The sequence below is a fragment of the Hypanus sabinus genome, chromosome 2 (genome assembly GCF_030144855.1).
Source record: "Hypanus sabinus isolate sHypSab1 chromosome 2, sHypSab1.hap1, whole genome shotgun sequence".
NCBI classification, from domain to species: Eukaryota; Metazoa; Chordata; class Chondrichthyes; order Myliobatiformes; family Dasyatidae; genus Hypanus; species Hypanus sabinus.
This window is the reverse complement of record NC_082707.1, coordinates 35,197,058-35,223,603: the sequence shown is the minus strand read 5'-3', so window position 1 is coordinate 35,223,603 and position 26,546 is coordinate 35,197,058. Positions and strand designations below refer to the sequence as shown.

Sequence of the window (26,546 nt, the reverse complement as noted above, 5' to 3'; positions counted from 1 at the left end):
GCCTGTATTTCTGTTTCAAGCTTTACTTCTTTTTACATTACAACATTAACTTCCGTATATTGCTCAACTCCTGCTGTCTTGCTCTGCAATACAGTTATATATCTGTAAGCCTAATGTGTGTTAAATAAGTATCTTGGATGAAGGAAATAAAAATAGATATGTTACGTAAGTATCCTTATTAACTTCTTAAAAAAGAATGGACCTGCACTGTACAACTGACGTGCCATGCTGCAGGATATGTTCCTGCTGAAAATCACTGTTTTCTGTGCAAATTATTTGCAAGTGAGCAACAATATACAAATATAACATGTATTATAATAACAATTTTACATATTGCAATAACTGATGTATAATACAAATGATTGCACATCACTAAGAAATCAGTGGAAAGTTTTAATTAAGGTGCTTTAGGAAAATATTAATCACTTGCAGGAAACAATGAAATTGCTATGAAAAAGATTTGCCCAGAGCTGCTCAAATCAGGAAAGGTTACAGTAAAGACCAGGAGCCGTAAATTTAAAGCCATTACCGCAGCTGTTAAATTTGTGACAAATTTCTTCTCAAAATCAGAAACTGATTCTGAAATAGGACTTTTAATACTATGTCTTGTATAAAACTCAATACTAACAATACACTAACAGGTCAACGATCACGATAAATCTTTTAATGAAGCGTTTTTGTAAAGGGTATGCAATTTCACTTGGTAAGATGAAAAATTCATTATCAATGAGGTACCACTAAAATGAATGGAAGACTAGAAAGGTCACATGAATAAATCTGAACTGATTTGAAGCAGGATTTCTACTTCAACGTGTATGACATCTGCAGATGTCAAATTATCTAAATACAGTGTGCACAGAGGATTAAAGACATTTGGGAACTGTGCAGCAGCACAAAATTATTTGTAGCAAGAAGAGCACAAGATGCCAAGGCCCACTATGAAATTGCCACTGATTAGTTTTTACCTGACGTAGAGGGACCGCTTCTGGCTGGTGCGCAGTGACCCTGATCCTGAGCTGATACTGCTGTTCATCATCTGCTCCCGCAAGTCATGGATTTTGGCTTCAAATCTGCTGTATTCTGGGGGAGAAAAAAAGGTTTCTTAAATCTTGGTGTATTTCTTTTACATTTACTACCTAAGTAATGAATAAGCACATCATAAACCCCATACAAATAAAAGCAATTGTTAATGTTAAGTGATAGACAATACCACTAATCTAAGATAACAGTTTAATTTGTGAATCACCACTACGAGCCAGTCATTCTAAGATATCGTTCTGGCTTTTACACTTACGCAAGCAGCCACTGCATTACTTAGGTACACCAATGAATAAAAACAGAATCATCTGTCAATGATTGCAAGTTAGACCATCTTGTGCTCTTAATAAACGGAAACCATTCATCATTATTAAAACAAGAGATTCTGCAGATGCTGGAAATCCAGAACAACACACATAATATGCTGGAGGAGCTCAGCAGGACAGCAGCATCTATAGAAATGAATAAACATTTCTTATTCTGGCATCTTGCCTCTTCTTTTCCAGTCCTCCTGAAGGGACTCTGCCCAGAATATCGATTGTCCATGCATTTCCAGAGGTGCTGCCTGACCTGCTGAGTTCCTCTAGCATTTAATGCAAGTTGCTCATAATTATTAATATTTTTAAACAAACTTATCATTGCTGATAAGAATACCTGGAGATCTGTTAGATCCAGACATAAATTTGAGTGTTGGAATGGAAAACTAAATGCTGTAAAGATAGTGATTTTAATTCCTGTGTAGAAATACTACAGTGTTAAGACAGACACTGACACCTTTGAATCAAATGTGACAATTGACTAAATAACAAATCCCATGTAAAAGCTATTAGTACAAATAATAAACAGAGACCAAATATAAATTCTTAGGCCTAGATCGGTTTAACCCTCACCAACTTTTATAGATGCATCACAGAAATCATCCAATCAGAATGCATCAAGGCTTGATAGGGTAGTTCTGCCTAAGACTGGAGGAAAATGCAGATATCTCTGGACACAGCTCAGCACATCACTGAAACTAGTCATCCTTCCAAGGACTCTGTCTATACTTCTTGCTGCCTGGTAAAGTGGAGAGCACAACCGAAGTCCGCACCCACCTCAGACTCCCTGCCAATTAGGCAGGTGATACAAAAGCTTGAAAGCACACACCACTGGACTCAAGAACAGTTTCTGACCTGCTATTATACTACTATTAAACAATACCCCAGTATGATAAGATGGACTCTTGACCTCACAGTATACCTTGTCATAGCCTTGCTCCTTTTGTCTGCCTGTACTGTATTTACCCTGTTGCAATATTCCGCACCTTGATATTGCTTTCCCTTGTACTATCTCAATGCAATGATGTGATCAAATGATCTGTACGGATGGCATGCAAAACAAAGCTTTTAACTGAATCTCAGTAATGTGACAATAATAAATCAATAAACCAACTTACCAATTTATTTAACCCTGTTTCTGAAAGAAACGTCTTATTCCATATTGGTCAGATCTTTTAAACAGTGCACAATTCTTGAGGGACAACATTATTTGAATGACAGAACCAGAGTAAACAGAAGGGAAAATGAAGAAACAAGTTTTAAATAACAACAAATAGATTATAAACTGAACAGAAGGGGACAGAACAAAGTGCCATGCTGAATTCTGTTACTGTTCTGTAATTAGAAATTAGCACTATGTGCAAATGATCTCACCTCACAATCTCTTCACAGTTAACAATGAATCTCTACATTTCAAACCAAAGATAAAACCAAATCACCAATAACTAAAACTGCTGAAGGTTTATATCAGAAATTAACTGCTACTAATTTTCCAGCTTTAATATTTGTTTATAAGCATATGAAATTAATAGCAGTACATTAAATAATTTAAAAGCAAATTCAAGTAAAAAGTCTTAATTAGAGGCAAAAATATTTTAAATACTTACCAATACTCGACATGTTACTTATGATCCATAGAACCTTCTACTTACTCAGATTTTGAAATTGCTGTTTGTGTAGCACCATTAATTTTTTTGAAGTGTCCAGAATCCTTTCTTTCTTAAAACATTATGAAGCCCATTTCTAAAGGGTGAATATTGTAGTTCCATTATATTATTAAATGCACATATTCTGTGCAAAAGTTTCCAGTTTTGAGACAGGATTTCTTCAGTAGAAATCTCACATTGACAACTTCAGCTGCTTTCTGCAGAAGCAAATTCAAGAGACAGCAGCAACAAAAACCACCTATAAGAAGTTTCTATTTTCAGCTCATTCCACCCATTTCCCCTCTCCGCTCCACATTTAATCAGGGCATCCAATTATCACACTTGGAGTTACAACCAGGTTTCTTATGTGCTGTGATTAGCAAAGATATAGGTCACACAGTGCAAACAAAAATCATATTGGAAGCAACCAGACTCAGAGTAGCCTCATTTCATTACCCACTTTACAGCTGGTTTACCTATTATTTTTTGACACCTTGAATAGCTAAGCCAGAAAAATAAAATATTAATATGTTGTTGCTAATTAGTTTGCAGAAAGGATTTACGTAAACCTCTTAAGTGGCTAATAACAAACAAAATTTAGTTAGCTATTTGGAAACAAACTACATGTACTAATATACATTATGAAAAATGGATTAAGATTAGTTACCTTAAGCATAATTTATGTTCTATTCACAGAAAGTTAGGCATGCTCACAAGAACCTGAGGATCAGTCATGATTGAATGGCGGAACAGAGTCAACAGGCCAAATGGCCTAATACTGTTCCTGTGTCTTATTATACATCCTTAGAAAGCAAAGTTCAAAGTAATTTTATTATCAAAGTACACACTTACCACCATATACAGCCCTGAGATTAATATTCTCATGGATATGCGTACCCAATAAATCCAATAATCATAACGGCATCATTGAAAGACTGCACCAACAGGGTGGACAACGAGCATGCAAGAGATGATAAAATGCAAATACTAAAAGAAATAAAAAATAAATAAGATGAGATGAAGAGTCCTTGAAAGTGACACCACAGACTGCAGAAACAGTAGAGTGATAGGGCAAGTGAGTTTGAGTGAAATTATTGCCTCTGGTTCAGGACCCTGATAGTTTAGGGATAATATCGATTCCTGAACCTGGTGGTGCAAGTCCTGAGGCTCCTGTCACCTTCTTCCTGCTGGCAGCAGAGAGAAGAAACCATGATTGGGGTGGAGGGGTTCTGCTTTCCTGTGACAATGCTCCATGTAGATGTGCTCAACGGCTCCACCTGTGATAGACTGCACCATATCCATTAACTTTGCAGGATTCTCCATTTAAGGGCATTGCAGTTTCCGTACCAGGCTGCGATGCCAAATCTTCCCAGAGTCCTAAGGAAGTACAGGCACTGCTGTGCTTTCTTTGTAATTACACTTACGGTACGTGCTGGGCCCAGGACAGGATAGCCTCTGAAGTGATAACACCGAGGAATTTAAAGCTGCTGACCCTCTCCCGCTCTGATCTCCCGATGAAGATTGGCTCATGGACTTCTTAATCCTCCTCCTGAAGTGAATAATCAGCTCCTTGGTCTTGCTGACATTGGGTGAGAGGTTGATGTTGTGGCACCACTCAGCCAGTTTTTCAGTCTCCCTCCTGTATGCCGATAAGTCACCACCTTTCATTCAGGCTATGATAGTGGTGTTTGTCAGTTAGTCTAAATATGGTATTGGAGCTAGTTAGCCACACAGTCATAAGCGTGAAAAGAGTAGAACAGGAAACTAAGCACACAGTCTTGTGGTGCACCTGTGCCGGAGGAGATTGTGGAGGAGATGCTGCCAATCTGAACTGATGGATCTTCCAAGTGAAGAAATCCAGGATCCAACTGCACAACGAGGACAGTACACTGGCCTGCATTGCAAGTGGATCTGAAAATATGAATTAAAACAGCTTGCTGCAGTTAACATGTTCCACTGTACTACTGCATCTGGACTTTCATGTATAGGCAGAGAATATCGTGTTGAGCATATGAACAAAAGAATACAAGTATATTTAACGGAAGGGGGTGGGAGACAAAAGGTCACAAGATTGATTGCTCAGATGTTATGCTAGGTCTAATGAGATTAGGTAGACTGAGCCAACAGAAAATGAAGAGATGAAGGATCACCTCCTTGGAACGTAAAGAACTGTTACACATGGCTTGAGAGGGAGATACCAAGAGAGTCTTTTATCTAGTTGGGGGTGTGCAGAAACAAAACTCAAGGCCTGAAATTAAGCACTTTGCCATTCAGCTAAGTAAGTGACTCACCCTGGAATTCTTTAGCCAAGAGAATTCTGTGGAGGCACCCTCAATGTGTACACGCAGTAATTCAACATCATTTTGGATATTAGAGGCGCTCAGCTAAAAGATCAGTGGTGATCTTGCAGAATGAATCGCCTACTTTTCCTTCTTAATTTTTTTGTAATATTTCATGCTCACCTTGCATTATTAACATGTGCAAGGATGTTAAAATAAAGACAATTAAAATATGCAACTAATATATATATTTTTTAAAAAGAACTTCTTTCCCATTCTTCAATTCTTTGCTGGAATCTGTGAGGTTTTGATGAGACCATGGAAGAGAAATGAAGATGTTCTTGAACCATGGCAGGTTTGGTTTGCCATGCTCAGAACAGATTACAAGAAAACAAGATTACAAGGTATTCTAAAAAGGGTCAGATTCCCTAAAGTGCATAAATAAAATCAAGTGGCTGAAATAGAACAGCCTTAATTTTAATCTGGACCAGGATGCTTTTATTTTATTGCTTCATTCTGTCTCACAAGAACTAATTTGCTACATGTCAACTCACTCCACAAAAACAGCAGTGCCATTTCAGATTAGGTAGCTGTGAAATACCAGCTCTTTTAAATAATGAACAATTTTCACAAAGGGCAACTTCAATAAAAAATGATTTGCTTGAGGGACATCACTGCTTCAGAACTTCATGTTCAACCTTGTTCTCCAACAATTTATGTTGAAGTACTTCTGCAGTTACTCTTGATACTCAGTCATTCTTAAGCTGAGGTATATTCAGTGATTGAATAGCTCTTTCAAAAATTGAGGTGAGTATGATGGGCAAACTGCAAAGAGCTTTTAATAAGTCCAATCTAAAACAATGTTGCCGATAAACAAGAATGGGAATCCACACCTCCTGAAGAAACAAAAACTCACCACAACACATTGAGAGAAGTTTGCTGAAGTTTTATGTGTCATGCCGAATCTTCACAGACTTATAAGGAAGTATCAGCACAGCCGTGCTTTCTTCATAATTGCACTTATGTGCTGGGCCGAGGACAGGTCCTCTGAAATAATAACACCAGGGAATTTGCTCACTGTTTAGAAAGTAGTCTACACATTTATTTCTGCTTAACACTGCCTGCCCTTCCACCTGCCTTTGTATCGACCGCAAACTTGGCCACAAAGCTGTCAACTTCATCATCCAAAATACTGATGTACAACACGAAAGGAAGCAGTCCCAACACCAACCCCTGCGAAACACCACTAGTCACCAGCAGCTAACCAGAAAGGCTCCCTTTATTCCCTCTCCTTGCCTTCTGCCAGTCAGCCAATTTTCAGTCCATGATGATAATACCATGCACTCTTATCTTGTTAGCAGCTTCACATGTGGCACCCTGTAAGAGGCCTTTCCGAAAATCTAACTAATTTCTCTAGCACCTTCTCCTTTGTGATAATGACGAACTCACATTTGCCCCAACTTCCTTGAAATCCTGGTGTACTGTTGGTGTCTTCCAAAGTGAACTTACTAAGTTCATCCGCTATATATTTGTCCCCCATTACTATCCTTGCATCATCAACTTCCAGTGGTCCAATATCCATTCTTGTTGCTCTTTTATTCGTTATATATCTGAAAAAAGCTTTTATATTATTGGCTACCTTACCTTCATGTTCCATCTTTCCTCTCTTTATTGCCTATTAATTGCCTTTATTTGAAAGCTTCCCAATCTCTAGCTTCCCACTAATTTTTGCAATATTTTATGCTCTCCTTGGCTTTCTTGCTGTCTTTGACTTCCCTTGTCCGTCACAGTTTCCTCATCGATCCTTTACATTGCTTCTTCTTTTTGGGATAAACTAATCCTGCGCCTTCTGAATTACGCTCAAGAACTCCAGTCAGTGCTGCTGTGCCAACTTCCTCACTATTGTTCTATATTACCCAGCTTGGCTCTCATACCTCTTTAGTTCCCTTTACTCTGATGTAATACTGATACATCCGATTTTAGCTTCTCCCTCTCAAACTGCAGGATGAATTGTACCGTACTATGATCCATGATGTGTATCAAAGAAGAACATGCAGCTCGGACCTGCATCAGTGAAGAAACACAATATGATGTGGCCAACCTCGTCTTACCTCAACTTGGCTTTAACACTTCTTTGTTGTCCACACAGTACATCATGTATATTCTTGACACACAGTTTTGTTTTTTTTTATTCAGAGATACTGCGCATGAACAGGCCCTTCCAGCCCAAGAAGCCCCCTGCTGTCCAATTACACCTCTGTGACCAATTAGCCAATGAACCCATGTGTCTTTGTACTGTGGGAGGAAACCAGAGCACCCAGAAGAAACCCGTGTGGCCAGGGGAAGAACGTACAAACTCCTTACAGTGATGGAATTGAACCTGGGTCACTAACCAATACATTATTGTGCTGAAGCCACCACTATATATTTTAAAGACCTCAAGGCCATCAACAACAGACATACGTGCACTGAATGCATGAAGTATGGTTTTGCTTTGCTCCTTGAGGGAGTGGCTATCCTCTGCACTTAGCAGTGACAAGGATATTTCCTTACCCAATACCTCAAAGAATTTCAGGATTGTTAGGCAGCCATTCTTGTCCATGCCCACCCCCCGCCACCCCACCAAAGGTTGCATTGAAATACTCGCGGCGAAGGAAATCTCACAATATCAAGACCTGCTGGAATCTGCACACCTAAAGCAACACCTTCATCTCTCCCAAGGTAATGTCGCTTCCGCAGAATTCACACGAAAACAAGACACCCTGCTTAGGCAGAATGCTCGCACTACCAGGGCAAGATGAGAATCCCTTTCCTGCCACATTAACAGCTCTTTCAAAGAAAACTATATGAACTCTGGCGGATCATATCCTCTCCCCTGCCAGCATTATAGACCTCGACATATGCTCCAACTCTAGGTTCAGAGTGTTTCATACAATTTTACCATCATCACAAGCCAAGTGCGTGAGCAATCTCGTCATAGTGGACAATAAAGTAATGGAGTATAATGAATATCCACCACAAAGTATAATACACCTTTTTAGAATTGTCAACATTTATAACATTTATTTCCACAACTCTAAGTGGCTAATGATACTTGATTGGCTCATAGCCGTAAATGAGGTAACATTTGGACCATTGAGAACAGATGGCTCAGAGTTGCTACTTTATCTTTTGTGAGAACAGACAGCTGCTTTAACCGCAGTGCAAACTTAAATGCCATTTCCAATTAAACAAAACCAATTTAACCAACTGTGCATGTTAATATTTATTTCCCCGGTATATTCTGTATCAGGGTCACAGCAACATGCTGGGAAAAGCTTTATTTCAATTGCTTAATATTCCTCAGAGCAATGCAGCTGAGCTGAAGATAATGTGATATTAACGTTTTCTCTTGAGGAAAGTTCATCAGCTTTGTTTCAAATGATTTACAAAACCATTGGTATGAAGCCTCTTAATGAGAATGAGACACAAGATCATGAAGTATACCTTCAGATTTCTACTAGCTGGAAGACATAAAAGCTGGAAAGATTTTTTAGTTCAAGTCCCTAACCTCCCATACTGCAGATAAATTTGACTTTAGGTAATCTTCCTACAAAATTTTCAGAACTTTTAGCCACCCGTCCGTAAAATCTTTAGGGAGCTCTACTGCATACATCTCTACTCCCAAAAGGTGAAGACACTTCTCCAATCATTGTACAGCTCATTTCAAAGATGAATTATTTATGATCTCAGAAGCTCAGATTCATCACGTAGATCTTTACGATACCATTATAATCTTCAAGCACATTATTAAAACGTAGTATAAATTGGTGAATACACTGCTCATTCTCTTTATCAGTCTCACCATTGACACAGAAGTTGAACTTTTATTACTCAAGGTCCTGAGGCAGAGTTTAACTCAAGGCTCTGAGAAAGGTAACACAGCAAAGTGACAGATCCCTCACTGCATACAGCACATCTATATAGAGTTTACAATTTAAAACTCAAGGAAGAACGTTGCCTCACAGAATAGAAGGAAAAAGGTGGACATATTGGCTCTGGTGCTCAAGCACTCTCGCATGACATGTCTTCAATGGGGCATGGAAGAAAAACAGAAACAAACAGAAAAATACACAAGTTACAAACTGTTGGCAGTTGTTAGGTATTAGATTATGACCAAAGAAAAATGGCTGGAGCTGTTCGGCACGTTAGTAAAAAGGTGCTTATTGATGTGTGAAAAATCAAACTTGCAAAAATAGTGAAAAGAAAACTGCTAATATTTATAGAAAGATATCTACCAAAAAAAACACAATAGCTACATACTTGCTGTTGTTAACTCTTGGCAACCCCATCTCTCTGCCCTACTGAGAGTGAAGAGCTCCCATTCTTTAGGCACTAGGACATACCATCTTTAATTACCAACAATGTTAACTTAAACTAGAAATGAATTAGAATATGGTGCACCCCACAATGTAGTTACAATTATATTACAAAATACAGAAGGATCTATATTAAATACAGTATACACACAAAGTATACACAGTTACATATCCCTTTTATTAAAGAAATTGAATAGCTCACTGTGCTTGGTGGGAAAGGCACTGGAAAGCCAGCCCGAGCACTTCAGCTCATTTAGAACCAACTATGGGAATATCCCGAGGAAGACATGGAAGTGCGTACACACACTGCAACAACAGCAGAATGACAAGCGTACATTTGTGTGTACATGAGGAGTACAATTACCAAGTGCTCTCCGTCACACTACCACCCTCCTCCCTTGCAGTGACGATGCTTGGTCGCTGAGACAGGCAGTCTGCAGTTTTGGCGGACTGAATCCTGGTCAGCTCTGATCCTGAGGAAATGCTTTACGACCTTTGTCAACCCTGGTCCTGCTGGAACAGCTGTGGAAAATCAGCAAACACCCTCCAAGCACCATCGAGATGGGAGAGGTTAACTTTCCCAGGCCCCTTACAAGTCATCCTCAATGAGTATTTCAACTGTACAGATATCACGACAGTCAGCACGTTTCTCATGGTGCCATTGCTGGCATGGCTTTCTAGGCCCTTTGGTTCCTCCCTCACACAAACTAGCATTCAAGTCCGGCAGAGACTGTAACCCAGCCAGTGCTTTGGTTTTAACATGAGTCATGCCAAAATATGAAACAACACCATTTACACCTGGATTAAACCAGGGATGTGACTGGCTATTTCCCTTCCTCAGTAACTCATGGGACAGAGACAGATCTCTCCCCAGAATCATGACAACTGGTAGTCTCTCCAGCAATCCCACTTGTTCAAGCAGCTCAACAGTGAGTTCTGCCAGTGGCTCAGACTTCCAGTCACCATGGACACATTGGACAGATGTTCGGTGACAGGAGTCAACACCAAAGGCAGAGGCAAGATTTTTCTAAATAAATGACAGTGAGCTACCAGAATCTAAAGAGCCTTACCAGGCTTTCCATTTTCTTTGACTATTATAAACATCGGCTGTTTCTCCTCACATTCTGTTTGGTTTCCATGACCATATTCACAATCATTACAGTCATTTTCTTCATTGTCACATTCTCTTTCTCTCGGTATACCGACACACAGACATACTTTATTGATCCGAGGGAAATTCAGTTTCGTTACAGCCGCACCAACCAAGAATAGTGAAGAAATATAGCGATATAAAATCATAAATAATTAAATAATAAGTTAATCATGCCAAGTGGAAATAAGTCCAAGACCAGCCTATTGGCTCAGGGTGTCTGACACTCCAAGGGAGAAGTTGTGAAGTTTGATGGCCACAGGTAGGAATGACTTCCTATGACACTCAGTGTTACATCTCGGTGGAATGAGTCTCTGGTTGAATGTACTCCTGTGCCTAACCAGTACATTATGGAGTGGATGGGAGACATTGTCCAAGATGGCATGCAACTTGGACAGCATCCTCTTTTCAGACACCACCGTCAGAGAGTCCAGTTCCACCCCCACAACAGCACTGGCCTTACGAATGAGTTTGTTGACTCTGTTGGTGTCTGCTACCCTCAGCCTGCTGTCCCAGCACACAACAGCAAACATGATAGCACTGGCCACCACAGCCTCGTAGAACATCCTCAGCATCATCCGGCAGATGTTAAAGGACCTCAGTCTCCTCAGGAAATAGAGACGGCTCTGACCCTTCTTGTAGACAGCCTCAGCGTTCTTTGACCAGTCCAGTTTATTGTCCATTCGTATCCCCAGGTATTTGTAATCCTCCACCATGTCCACACTGACCCCTTGGCACATTCCTGACAATTTGGGCTTCTTGAGAGAACACACAGAGGACTTGCGACCTTGCTGCTGGCAACGGTAGCAAGTAAATGTCTTAGAAGAAACCATCAAAGGGTCTTTGCCCTCTTTTCTCCTACTTCCTGATTCCACAGAGTCCCTTGGAGGATTTGAGTATCTGTTTCTTCAGAATGATGGTGCTCCCTTGTGGGCATTAAGGTACTGCAGTGCAAGTTGGGCCACAGAGAGTCCATCCACTGACCCATGTTCTGGTGTCTGGAGGAAGAAACTGCAGCAGCTGCTCCGGAACAATGGCCTCACCAATCTCTTCCTTGGATTTCTGCTATGGTCAAATCCATTGGTGGTAAAGACCCCTCAGATGATGATACATCTCACTGGGTGATTCTCCTGGTGGTAAAGTATTGGAATGGAAGCGTTGGCGATATTTCTGCCAAGATATCACATTTAGCCAGCAGCGCTTCCTATGGGTCCGGAAAGTTGTTGGACTGCCCTTCATCTAATGCCGTGTAGGCTTTGAGAGCTTCACCTGTCAGTAGTGGCACAAGCTGAAAGGCTCATTCCACCTCTGGCCATTGCCATATCTGGGCCATCCTGTCGAACCTGAGGAGATGGTTTCCCATATTGCCACCTTGTTAATAAGAAGGCGTTTTGGGACCCTTCCACAGGCTTTGGAGTTCCTTCCTAAAAGCATCCTCTCTCCTCTGCTGGGCAGAGAAACAAGTCTTGGCACAGACCTTCCAGGGAGGATTCGGAGGTGGTGCCACTTAAAGCCCCTTCTTCTTCTGGCCTGAGTTGAAGTTTTCTCTCCTCTGAGGTCTCCATTGCTTCCCAGGAAAATACTGCACTTTTAGCCTCAATTCCACACTTCCCAAGATTAAACCCCTACTTGACTGGCCATCCCACCACGTTAGATATGTGGGTTACAACTAAAGGAAAAGTGCCTGGAGTCACTTTGCACTTTAGTGCATGAGTGTTTAATTTGCCACGTCAAAAACCAAACTTGCAAAAATAGCTAGTATTTACAACAAGGTATATTTCAAGAAACACAATCATAACTCTGTACTTATAGTTGTCCAGTGTGAAGCCCTGGCAGCCCCTGCCTCTCCCAACTACTGAGGGTGAAGAGCTCCCTTTTTTTGGCACAGTTCATATCGTCTTCAATTACCAACAAAGTTAACTTAAAACTGCACATGGTTTAGAATATGATGCACGCCACAATGTAGTTAAAATTATATTACAAAATAAATAGAAGTATCTACATTAAATACTGTATACAAACACATCCTCATTACTAAAGAAATGGAATATTCTGCCGTGTACGGTGGGAAATGCGCTGTAAAGACAACCTGAGCTCATCTGCTCAGTTTAGGATCCACTCTGAGAACATACCAGGGAAGATACTGAATTTGTACACTCAGCTCAATGACAGCAGAATGACAAGGCAATGTTTGTGTGTGTGTGAATGCGCGTGTGTAAGGAGTGCTTTTACTGAGCACTGTCACAGCAGTAATTTGTAAAGATAATTACTAGGCTAATCTGTGTAATGTAAATATCCAGAGCAGCTGCCATTTGATTTAATCATTAATCACAAGTACAGCTGTGACTGCTAAAGATAGACTTCAACTAAACCTTTGCAAACATAAAAAAAAATAAACCTTCATATAATTAGGGGAGGTAAGGTATTTTAAAATCATCAATCTGATGGTGTCTTTGCCTCGGTCCATTGAACTCACTGGATCATTTGGAATGTTTAAAAAGCAATGACTCACGGGCTTATTCTTGGCTCAAATACAAGCACATTTTAACTTCTCATTGGGAATATGACATAGATATTAATGTGATTCCTGCAGGTTTTGCAACTGAATTATGTGAAAACAGAGGGGGAGGTAGCCTTTTAAAATAGAAAAAAAAGGATGAAGTGATTTCTCAAGTTATTTGTATCATCTGTTGAGTAACAGCAAGAGTGCATCACTGCAGGAGTTAACACAGATTACCTATTCATTAAACTGGCAAGTTACCAAGAATTACCCCGCAGTGGCACATTAGAATACGATGGACATCAATATGATATATAAATATTTGCACTTTGTTTTAATGTTAGAAGCATCATGTTTCATTTACCACTTCCCTTAAATCTGCCATCTCAAGTGTAAACAGATTTAAAATAAATCACAACAGTTAAAAAGCAGAGTTTGCGATTATACACTTTATCTGATTATGTGATGTTCAGTGATTACAAGAGCAGCATTAATGTAACAATGAAACTTAAGGGAAGGGCAGCTACGATACAGCTCATCAACTTCATGATAATTGCTTTCTTTCTGCGATGATAGTTTTACAGTACTTGCACCTGTACTTTAATGAGTAAAGAACAAATGATAATTATACACAAGGTCCCCACTATACAGTTCAGAATTACTGATATTCCACCCCAACCCATCGGCACCAGATTCCTTCTTTGTCAATTCAGGAAGATCTCTAGGTTGCTTATGTGAAGCTTAAATGCAGAAACACACAACCCCACAATCCATTCATTTACTGTGTACAAATATAGGCCAATTAAAGATTCATATATGAACATTTAATAATAAATGGTATTTGTTGTGGAATGTTCAATAAAGAGCAAGATACTTCATTGATCCCAAAGGAACTTACAGTGTCACGGTAACATTACAAGTGCACAGATACACAAATATTAGATAATTAGAAAATTAATTAAAAAATAATTAATTAAAATAATTAAAAAATGAGAAAATATTAGAAAATAAAAAAACAAGTTACCTCAAACAGTCTCACTGGAGGGGGCATCACATCCCCAGCTATAGGATGACTCAGTATAGAGCCTCAAGGCCCAGGGGAAGAATGGGCTCACGTAGCACTCTTTGGAGCAGCACAGTTGTCTAAGTCTACAACTAAAAGTGCTCCTCTGTTCAGCCAAGGTCACATGCAGAGGGTGAGAAACATTGTCCAGAATTGCCAGGGTTTTCCGTAGGGTCCTTGTGTCCAGTTTGACTCCTGTAACAGAGCCAGCCTTTCTAATCACTTTATTGAGCCTGTTGGCATCACCCGTGTTGATGCCATTGCCCCAGCACACTACCACACAAAAGACTGTACTGGTGACAACAGACTGGTAGAACATGGTAGAACAACGAGGCCTGCATGGACCTCCTCAGGAAGTAGAGGTGACGCTGGCCTTTCTTGTACACAGCCTCTGTGTTGGTGTCAAGTCTGTCATCCAGGTGCACCCCCAGGTACTTGTAGGTCCTCACCACATCCACATCCTCACCATCAGTAGTAACAGGCAGCAGAGCAGGCTTTGTCTTCCTAAAGTCCATTGCCATCTCCTTTGTTGAGCTGCAGATGATTCAGCTTGCACCATTTGACAAAGTCCTCCACCAAGGCCCTGTACTCATTTTCCCTTTATACACCCAACTATTGCTGAGTCATCTGAGAATTTCTGCAGATGACATGACTCACTATTGTATCTAAAGTCTGAAGTACACAGGGTAAACAGGAAGGGAGACAATACAATCTTCTGAGGCCCCAGTGCTCCTTATAGCCATGTCTGATATACAGATCTGAAGCCGCACAAACTGTGGTCTGCCAGTCAGGTAGTCCATTATCCAGGATAGGATGATCTATTGGGTTGGAACGAATACTCAGGAAGGAGCACTGCCAGAGACAGACAAACACCAACCATGTTTGTCAGCAACTAATAGAAAACAATATTATCCTAATGATCCAAACAGCTGACTAATGATTGTCAATGACTCAACAGGGGTGGGGTTCGTCACCAACAATGATGAGATGGCCTACAGACATAGGTAGAAGGGCTTGAGGTCTGGTGTCAGGCAAATAAACCCTTCCTCAATGTTAACAAGACAAAGGAGACAGTTATCGACTGCAGGAGAACTTGCAATGCTCATGCCCTTTTATACATCGGTAGCACAGCAGCAGAAACTGCGAGCACGTCTTGCACAACCTCTCATGATTCTACACAGTCAGGAAAGCTCCCCAATACTTCTACTTTCTGAGGAGGTTGAAGGGAGCTGGTTTTTGAACGTCTACAGTACACTCATATCTTTATAGATGCACAGTAGAGAACATACTAACAGGCTTCATCACTGTTTGGTACAGAAACTGCACTGTGGTGGACAGCAAAGCTCAACAACGGGTAGTCAAAACTACACAATGTGTCACCAGCACCAACCTACCCACCATCAAGGACAGACAGTGCTTATAAAAGGTATTCGCCAACCCCCAGAAGTTTTCATGTCTTATCGTTTTACAACATTGAATCATTTGGCTTTTTTTGACACTGATAACAGAAAAAGACTCCTTTGTGTCAAAGTGAAAACAGATCTCTACAAAGGATCTAAATTAATTACAAATATAAAACACAACATAACTGATTGTGTAGCGGTGTGCTACACAGCGCTGAAATAACAACACGGAGTCAGTAAACTGCAGTTAAAAAAGATTTTAGTTGAACTTCGCGGCTTCGCTTTAAAGCCTCCCTGATCCTGCCCTCCCCGGGCACGGATGCTGTAGGGGGCACGTATTCACAGTCCCGCGCGGGCTTTTCCCTTTGTTGGTGAAGCAGACCTGGCGCCCTTTTGGGACTGGCCTTTGTGCCGGCGCGCTGGCTATTTGTGAGCCGGTTCGAGTGCGCTAGAAAGTGGGTTGCCACATAAATCCCCCCCCCCCCCACAGAACCGGCGATACACCCCCCCAATGTCCACAGTCTGGGCTAGACCCTATATGGGAGGTCGGCCTCTGCGCCGTGGTGCCGGGAACTCAACCGGTTGTGCCACGTCCACGTGGGCCGGTTTGAGTTGGTCCACCGTGAAAACCTCCTCTCTCCCCCCCCCAACGTCCAGCACGAACGTGGACCAGTTGTTCCTGATCATCGTAAACGGCCCCTCGTAGGGCTGTTGCAGCGGTGGCCAATGCCCGCCCCTTTGTACAAACACAAACTTACAGTTCTGCAGGTCTTTGGGTACGCAGTTCGGGTTCTGCCCATGCTGCGAAGTGGGTATGGGGGCCAGGTTGCCGAGCCTCTCACGTAGTCTGCCCAGGACTGCTGCGGGTTCTTCCTCGTGCCCCCTTGGGGCTGGTATGAACTCCCCGGGGACGACCAGGGGTGCGCCGTACACCAACTCGGCTGACGAGGTGTGCAGATCGTCTTTGGGCGCCGTGCGGATTCCGAGTAGGACCCCGGGAAGCTCGTCCACCCAGTTAACTCCTCGCAGGCGGGCCATGAGAGCCGACTTTAGGTGACGGTGGAAACGCTCCACCAGGCTGTTCGACTGTGGATGGTAGGCAGTGGTGTGGTGCAGCTGTGTCCCCAAAAGGCTGGCCATTGCTGACCACAGGCTGGAGGTGAACTGGGCGCCTCTGTCAGAGATAATGTGGACCGGTACACCAAAGCGGGACACCCAGGTGGCGATCAGTGCCCGGGCGCAAGATTTGGAGGTGGTGTCGGTGAGCAGGATCGCCTCTGGCCATCTGGTGAACCGGTCCACGATAGTGAGGAGGTGCCACGCTCTGCCCGACACTTGCAAAGGGCCCACGATATCCACATGAATGTGGTCGAAACGCCGGTGGGTGGGGTGGAACTGCTGCGGCAGAGCTTTGGTGTACCGCTGCACCTTGGCCGTCTGGCAGTGCATGCATGTTTTGGCCCAGTCACTGACCTGCTTGCGGAGTCCGTGCCAAACGAACTTGCTGGAGACCATCCGGACGGTTGTCCTGATGAAAGGGTGTGCTAAGTTGTGAATGGAGTTGAAAATGCGCTGCCGCCAGGCTGCTGGGATGACAGGACGGGGCTGGCCGGTAGTGACATCACAGAGTAGGGTCCTCTCACCTGGGCTTACAGGGAGGTCCTGGAGCTGCAAACCGGAGACTGCGGTTCTGTAACTAGGGATCGCCTCGTCTGCCTGCTGCGCCTCTGCCAGTGCCTCAAAGTCTACCCCTTGGGAAAGGGCATGAATGTTAGGGCGAGAGAGCGCGTCCGCCACGACATTGTCCTTACCTGAGACGTGCCGGACATTTGTTGTGTATTCAGAGATGTAGGACAGATGGCGCTGCTGGCGGGACGACCAGGGATTGGACACCTTCGTGAACATAAAGGTAAGCGGCTTGTGGTCCGTGAACGCGGTGAAGGGCCTACCTTCTAAGTAGTACCTGAAATGCCGGATTGCCAGGTAGAGCGCCAACAGTTCCCGGTCGAAAGCACTGTATTTGAGCTCGGGTGGTCGCAGGTGTTTGCTGAAAAACACCAGGGGTTGCCAGCGACCCATGATGAGTTGCTCCAGTACCCCACCGACTGCAGTGTTAGATGTGTCCACTGTGAGGGCGGTAGGGACGTCCATTCTGGGGTGCACTAGCATCGCGGCGTTTGCCAAGGCTTCTTTCGTTGTAATGAAAGCGGCGGTGGACTCCTTGTCCCAGGTAACGTCCTTGCCTGGACATCAGGGCGAACAGGGGGTGCATGATTCGGGCAGCTGAAGGGAGGAAGTGGTGGTAGAAATTTACCATACAGACGAATTCCTGAAGGCCTTTGATTGTGGTGGGTCAGGGAAAATGGCGGACTGCATCTACCTTAGCTGGCAGAGGGGTTGCCCCGTCTTTAGTAATCCTGTGGCCCAGGAAGTCGATGGTGTCGAGCCTGGACTGGCATTTGGCCGGGTTGATTGTTAGACCGTATTCACTCAGTCGGGCGTAGAGTTGACGGAGGTGGGACAGATGCTCTTGACGACTGCTGCTGGCTATGAGGATGTCATCCAAATAGATGAAGGCGAAGTCCAGGTCGCGTCCCACCGCGTCCATTAACTGCTGGAACGTCTGTGCAGCATTCTTCAGGCCGAACGGGGGTGATGAGTGCCATTCTGGGGACGTCGTCTGGATGCATTGGGATTTGATGGTATCCTCGAACGAGGTCTACCTTGGAGAAGATCCGTGTGCCGTGCAGGTTTGCTGCAAAGTCCTGAATGTGTGGCACAGGGTAGCAGTCTGGCGTTGTAGCCTCGTTCAGCCTGTGGTAGTCGTCGCATGGTCTGCAGCCCCCTGTCGCTTTGGGCACCATGTGCAGGAGGGAGGCCCATGGGCTGTCGGACCGCCGGATGATCCCCAATTCCTCCATCCTCTTGAACTCCTCCTTCGCCAGCCGGAGCTTGTTCAGGGGAAGCCTTCAAGCACGGGCGTGGAAGGGTGGTCCCTGGGTCAGGATGTGGTGCTGTATGCCATGTTGGGGCATGGCTGCCATGAACTGTGGTGCCAGAACCGATGGGAAATCCATCAGGACCCTGGTGAAGTCGTTGTCGGACAGCGTGATGGAGTCAAGGTGAGGGGCTGGCAACTGGTCTGCACCCAGGGAGAACGTCCGAAAGGTCTCGGCGTGGACCAGTCTCTGCCTCGGCAGGTCGACCAGCAGGCTGTGAGACCGCAAAAAATCCGCACCCAGAAGTGGTTGGGCTACGGCAGCCAGTGTGAAGTCCCACGTGAACCGGCTGGAGCCGAACTGTAGCTGCGCCGTACGGGTGCCGTCGGTCCTCACTGTGCTGCTGTTCACGGCTTTCAGGGTGGGATTCGGTGCCCTGTTGCGGGTGTCGTAACTCGTCGGAGGTAAGACGCTGATCTCGGCACCAGTGTCGACCAAAAAACGGCGTCCCGACCTCTTTTCCCACACATACAGGAGGCTATCCCAATGGCCAGCCGCCGTAGCCATCAGCGGCGGCTGCCCCTGGCATTTCCCAGGAACTTGCAGGGTGGGCGACAGTAGCGGGCTTCTGTGCCCCACCGCTGGTGGTAGAAGCACCATTGTTCGTTAGTCTCCTCACCCCTGCCTCTGGGGTTAGCAGGCCCTGTGGCCGGGCCAGGTCTGGTCTGCTGCTGGGAGCGTGGTCTGGTGATCTGTGCGACCGACGCCCCACTCACCTTCTTGGCTTTCCACAACAAGTCCGCCTGGGCTGCCACCTTCCAGGGGTCGCTGAAATTCGTGTCGGACAGCAGCAGGCGTATGTCCTCGGGCAGCTGCTCCAGGAATGCCTGCTCAAACATGAGGCAGGGTGTGTGTCCATCAGCCAGAGACAACATCTCATTCATTGAAGCCGATGGAGGTCTGTCCCCCAAACCATCCAGGTACAGTAAACGGGCAACCCGCTCGCGCCGTGAGAGTCCGAAAGTCCTTATGAGCAGGGCTTTGAATTCCGTGTATTTGCCATCCGCTGGGGGAGACTGTATGAACTCCTCAACCTGGGCCGCTGTTTCCTGGTCGAGGGAGCACACCACGTAGTAGTAACGTGTGTCCTCTGAGGTTATCTGCCAAACGTGGAATTGGGCTTCTGCTTGCTGGAACCACAGGTGAGGTCGCAGCGTCCAGAAGCTTGGCAGTTTCAACAAAACCGCATGAACAGATGCGGTGTCGTTCATCTCTGGTCCAAATATCGTTTGGGCTGTCGGGGTCACCAATTGTAGCGGTGTGCTACACGCAGCGCTAAAATAACGACACGGGGTCGGTAAACTGCAGTTAAAAAAGATTTTATTCGAACTTCGTGGCCTCGCTTTAAAGCCTTCCTGATCCCGCCCTCTCCAGGCGTGGATGCAGTAGGGGGCACGTATTCACAGTCCGATTCCACGCGCGGATGCTGTAGGAGGCACGTATTCGCAGTCCCACGCGGGCTTTTCCCTTTGTTGGTGAAGCAGACCTGGCGCCCTTTTGGGACTGGCCTTTGTGCCGGCCATCTGGCTATTTGTGAGCCGGTTCGAGTGCGCTAGGAAGTGGGTCACCACAATTGCATAAATACTCACCCCCTTTAATATGACACACCAAGTCATCACTGGTGCAGCCAATTGGTTTTAGCAGTCACATAATTAGTTAAATAGAGATCACCTGTGTGCATTCAGGGTGTTTCAATTGATTGTAGTAAAAATGTACCTGTATTTGGTGTATATGACACAGTTGTAAATCTGTCTAGTGCAGGCAGTCTTCAAAAACTGAGTGACCATGCAAGAGGGGGACAAGTGAGGGAGGCCACCAAGAGACCTATGACAACTCTGGAGGAGTTACAAGCTTCAGTGGCTGAGATGGGAGAGACTGTGCATACAACTGTTGCCCAGGTGCTTCACCGGTCACAGCTTTATGGGAGAGTGGCAAAGAGGTAGCCACTATTGAAAAAAACTCACATAAAATCTCAGCTAGAGTTTGCCAGAAGGCATGTGGGAGACTCTGAAGTCAGCTGGAAGAAGGTTCTATAGTCTGATAAAATCAAAATTGAGCTTTTTGGCCATCAGACTAAATGCTAGTATGGTGGAGGCTGCATCATGCTGTGGGGATGCTTCACTGCACCAGGCCCTGGAAGACTTGTGAAGGTAGAGGGAAAAATGAATGCAGCAAAATACAGGGAAATCCTGGAGGAAAACCTGATGCAATCTGCAAAAGAACTGCAACTTGGGTGATGTTTTCCAGCAAGACAATGACCCCAAGCATGAAGCCAAAACTACACAGGAATGGCTTAAAAACAACAAAGCTAATGTTCTGGAGTGGCCAAATCAGAGTCTGGACCTCAATCCAATTGAGAATTTGTGGCTGGACTTGAAAAAGGCTGTTCACTCAACAATCCCCATGCAATCAGACAGAACTTGAGCAGTTTTGTAACGAGGAATGGGGAAAAATTGCAGTGACCAGATGTGCAAAGCTGATGGAGACCGATCCACACTGACTCCAGGCTGTAATTGCTGCCAAAGGTGCATCTACTAAATATTGACTTGGAGGGGTGAGTAATCATGGAATCAATTATTTTGTGTTTTATACATGTGATTGATTTAGATCACTTTGAAGACATCCATTTTCACTGACATGAAGCAGTCCTTTTCTGTTGATCAGTGTCAAAAAAGCCAAATTAAATCCATTGTGGTTCAGTGTTGTAAAACAATAAAACAAGAACATTTCTGGGGGTGGGGGGGGGGGGGTGAATACTTTTTACAGGCACTGTATATAGAGAAAGATGCTGGGAAAGAGCCAGTAACATCATGAAACATCTCCACCCAACCCTGCACATGGACAGTTTGTCCCACTCCCTTCACGGAGGAGACTGGAGACTGCCTAACAACAACTCCAGGAACACCAGATTCAAAAATGGCTTATTTCCTGAAGCAGTAAGGTTGATCAACACCTCCAACCACTACTCAACCACTCCACAACCCCAACCACCAGTACTTCATCATTTCCTGTCATTCACTTTATGTACAAACACTGCTGTAGCTAGTATCACTTTATGGACATACAATCAATCTATTCATATAAGCCATCTTATTTATTTATATTTATTTATTGTGTGCTTTTTATTGTGTTCTTTATCTTATTGTGCTTTATTTACACTGCATCAGATCCAGAGTTACAATTTTTCATTCCCCTCTACACTTGCGTACGACAAATGAAATGAAACATTCTTGAATTAGATCTGAAATGGGAGACAGCCAAATATTTAATAAAATAAGCTTATTCAAAATTCATGTATTTTAATAACTTTGTGATTAACTGTTGGATACCAGCATCTACAGAAATAGAAGTGAAAAACAGGAGATTTGTTTCTGATTCAGCCTACTCACCTTCTGGCCTATATTGTGCTACAATAGTGACCGCTTGGCCAGCAGTTTTCAGTGCTGCTGCTGCCTGCTCATGGGTGGCGCTCCGCAGGTCAATACTATTCACCTAAATCAAATACCAAAGGCAGTCCATAGTTAGAAGTGAACACTCAAAGGTTTCTCTACATTCCTTAAATTCTTTCACGTTTCAAGAAGCATCTTGCTTTTATAAAAATATTGTAATTACAAAATTCCACTGTTGAAATGACAAAAAAAATCTTATACACATGACTGAAAAAGCTTTAAATCCTAAATTTACTTGAGTTCACAGTGGTCTAGGAGTTGAGAGCAAAGGGGAAGAAAGATATGTTGGATGGGAAAAAAATAGTAGAATAAGAATATTTTAGTGACTATTTGCAAATTTCTGAAAGGTCACTTGACACTGAAAGTGTACAGTAATGATCTATCGTTTGAAAACATGGACTTCAACAAATGACCCTAAATATCTGAACTCCGTAAAGATTGAAATCATAAATATTATGTTCAGGATCATCAAGTTGGTTGAAAAAAGTAGAAAAGCATGTGAACAAGATTGAAAATACACTGTTCCCTTCGTACTTTTGATATTTTATTATTTATTCATTGAAAATCAACAAAAACTTTCTAATCCTAATGTTATCTTAAATAGAAGAATTATTAAGTGTATGGTGTTTATTCAATTTTATTTGATTTATACAAGTGCTAAGTCCTGTAATAACCAAGCAGCACTTACTGTGCATGGCAATCTTATTTTTTGTTAAGTTGGCATATGTCTTATTTCTTGACACTCTATTTACTGCCAATCAATTAACATTAATCCTAATGGGGACCACTTCATTGCATCAACATTGCATTCCTTTGTGAAGTTTAAGGTTAAAAAGAGATTGAAGGCAGCTACTTAATGTCAAATATTTTTATGAATGTTTCACATCCCTGGATACATCCCATTGCACAATGTTTGTTCAGAATAATTGTTTAATAGTTCTAATATAGTCTTCTACACAAGTCAGACCAAATTCTCTATAAAAGTTATAATTAATTGAATTCCAATAAACGTGTGAATGCGAATGCACTATGTTGATTGATTTGAGAAAGAGAATAAATCTAGAAAGATTATACACGGGAGCTTGTGGAAACTGGTACTTCCAAGAGAAACCCTAATTAAATTCAAAATTAAAAAGGCAATTTACAGAAAGGTAAATCAAAATACAAGGCACTGTACCGAAATTATCCTGTCGCCTTTTCTTAGTTCACCACTCAGGTCAGCTGGGCCTCCTGCTAATATGAAGGAAATAAAAATTCCTTCTCCATCTTCACCGCCAACAATGTTAAAGCCTAGTCCTGTGGATCCTCGATGCAAAACCACTTTTCTGGGCTCCCTACAATGACAAAAGACAACCGGAGTTTCCAAACATCATTCTAATTAATATAGCAGACAAGATTCACACTCCAGCAAAGGGAAAATCTGTCAGTAGAAAGCTGCAGGAGAAAGATGAACGTATGATTAATGACTACAGTGATTTCTCCACACAGACGACATTATAAAGTGACAAAAAAATTAATTCAGTAGGCTGCTTTCCATCCATACTTGGGAGTTTTTGATCCAGAATGAAGTGAGAACAGAAGGAAGTTGGGATAATTAAAAAAGCTTGATGTGATTTACTCTTCAAAATATTTTAAAGTCAATTTGATAAAGTATCTGTGGAAAGGCTTTTGGAATTTTGCAAATAGCAGGTTGGGATCCTCCGGCTTTTGTCTATCTAAATCACATTCAACCATGAAAATAAAGAAAAAAATGCCAATGTGAAAAGCTGAAACAAACACAGAAATAACAATTATTTCTTTTTCCACAGATGGTGATTGATTTGCTGAGTTTCCAGCCTTTTTGGTTTCATTTCACATTCAGCAAATAGAAAAGAGAAATATACCAACAAAACTAAAGTAAAAAGCTTGCTGGACAAAGACGTAGTTTGAATTTATGATTCGTTGTTGACCATTTTGGGAACAAAATACCAGAAGCACATCCACTTCTGTGTTGATCCATCTGTAAAGGTGGCGCCATAAGTGGCTGCTGTCAAATGGGTGCAATGATCGACAATGGCTACTGGGAAAGGCAAAGACTGCTCTAGGTGTATGTTATTAGACAGAGCATCAAAATCACTGGGGGTTTTCAAACACTCTGAAGGACTCAGAGGAAACACAAACCAGTGAATCATTCTCACCATGACTGTACATTGGTTCAGGATATTAATAGTGCCATGATATTACAGTACAGAAACAGGCCCTTCTGCCCATCACGTCCACACTGACCTTTTTGGTTATCCAACACCAGTCCTATTTGCTCACATCAGCTTTGCACCCTTCAATGCCTGGCCTGTTCAAGTGCCCTTCTAAATATATGCTTAGATGTATTGACTGTATCTGATTTTGCCACCTCTTCTGACAACAAGTTCCAGACATCAAGTAATTGCTGTGTGGATCTACTCTTCTCAGGGTAACTGGCCCTTGTAGCTGTAGAACACTGCAGGACATCACATTTGGATGGAATGTCCGATGCAGCACGTTTTTGCCACATTGACAAAGGGAAAGAGAAAGATTCAAAGAATATTTCCTAGCAAATTCTGTATTAAGTATTTGTCCCTGAGATTTGTCCTGCCACAGACATTCAAAGTAAAGAATAAGCCAGTTCAGTTCATAAAGTCAAATAAGGGAAGGGGGAAGGGGAAGTCAGGAGAACACACAACAGTCCTCATTGAGTGGTCAGTGGTGGAATGAGTGGGCAGCTTCAAGTTCCTGGGTGCCAACATCTTGGAAAAATCTATCCTGAACTCAACACATTGGTGCAATCATGAAGAAAGCAGAGGCTGTATTCATTCAGATTTCAAGCAGGTTCCAAAGGCTGTGACAAATTTCTGTAGCTGCACAGTGAGAGCATTCTGACTGGCGGTGTCACAGCCAGGTATGGAGCCTCCAGTGCACAGGATCACAAGAGGCCGCAGAAGCTCCAACATGGGCACAATCCTGTCCACCAATGAGGACATCTTCAAAAGGTGGTACCTCGAGAAGGAGCCTCATGATCTGGGACATGCCCTCTTTTCATTACTACCAACAGGGAGTTGGTGTCGGAATCTGAAGACCTGTATTCAGAAACAGCTTCTTCCCGTCTACCATCAGATCTCTGAATTAATATTTGCGTAATTTGTAGGAACTTTATGTCTACGCACTGCACTGGTACCACAAAGCATCAAACTTCAGGTCATCTAAGCCAGTGATAATAAATCTGATTCCTACTTTGTTAAGTATTACTTCTTTAACCGTCACCCTCACCACCCAGTACATGCCCACTTCTCATCAGGGAGGAGGCACAGGAGCCTGAAGATGAGCAGTCAATATTTTAGGAACAGCTTCTTCCTCTCTGCCATCACATTTCTGAATAGTCTATGAACAGTACCTCACTACTTTGCTGTTTTTGCATTATTTACTTATTTTTTAATACTTATTGTAAGTTATATTTTAAAAAATCTATTGCTCTGTACTGCTGCCACAAAAGAACAAACTTCCCGAGATGTCAGTGTTAAGATCTACGATAAAGTTCTCACATGCCTTTCTATTCTACCTCAAAAGCTTGAAAACCACTGCCTTTTTAAAAAACCATTCAAAAAAATGCATTTACTTTAACTGGATTTGTTCATTAGCTTTTCTTGGGCATAAAAATGAATCCACAAATCTAATTGATTACTCAGAAGGATGAGATAATAAGGCTGAGATGAAATTAAGTGTAGCAAAATTTATGCTCTCAATTAAAATATCAATTCTATTTACATGCGTTAAAAAGGGGAATGGCATCACCAATTTCTGAAGCGAAAAGGAAGTAGACAGAAATGCTGGCCATTTCTGCAACAGCTATCTCCTGCCCATATAATTTCAACAGGGGAGCTCAGATCGACTGGCTGTCTCAAAACAGGGATAGGCATTATCGGGAAACAACTGTTTTTTTTTATTAGGGACACTCATGTTTTCCAAAGAGGCAACGATTATTGTTGCACGGAACCGTTTCTCATCTTTCTGGTCAAGGTTGTTGTTAGGACTAATCAACATCAGAGGGCAGCAAATCTCTGCCCATATTCATCAAAAGCAGCTTTAGAAAATGTAACAACAGTCTAACCAGCTCTACAGAAACAACTGAAATGTGGGATTTCTACTGCACCTTTCAAACAGGACTACAACTTTAAAAATTTCTCCCCTAAATTGTCTACCTCTACCTATCTGCTTCCTTACTTCTTTCCTCCTTTAAAACATTCTTAGAATCTAATTTTCCAACCAAGCATTAAGTCTGTAGACTCTTTGTTCTGAATGCTATTTGCTTACTCTTATTGTTTGTGCAATTGT

At 42.9% G+C, this 26,546-nt stretch overlaps 1 protein-coding gene across 10 annotated transcripts in view; it reads right to left on the bottom strand.

The window, feature by feature from the left end:
• Positions 1–26,546, bottom strand: part of dlg1b (discs large MAGUK scaffold protein 1b) — a 479,606-nt gene that overhangs the window by 59,658 nt on the left and 393,402 nt on the right. For all 10 annotated transcript variants that reach the window (XM_059943959.1, XM_059943963.1, XM_059943971.1 and 7 more), the window contains 3 exons: positions 23,380–23,536; positions 22,143–22,245; positions 966–1,080 (listed from right to left, as the gene is read on the bottom strand). In XM_059943959.1, the coding sequence (XP_059799942.1) occupies positions 966–1,080; positions 22,143–22,245; positions 23,380–23,536 (375 nt within the window). The remainder of the gene's footprint in view (positions 1–965; positions 1,081–22,142; positions 22,246–23,379; positions 23,537–26,546) is intronic.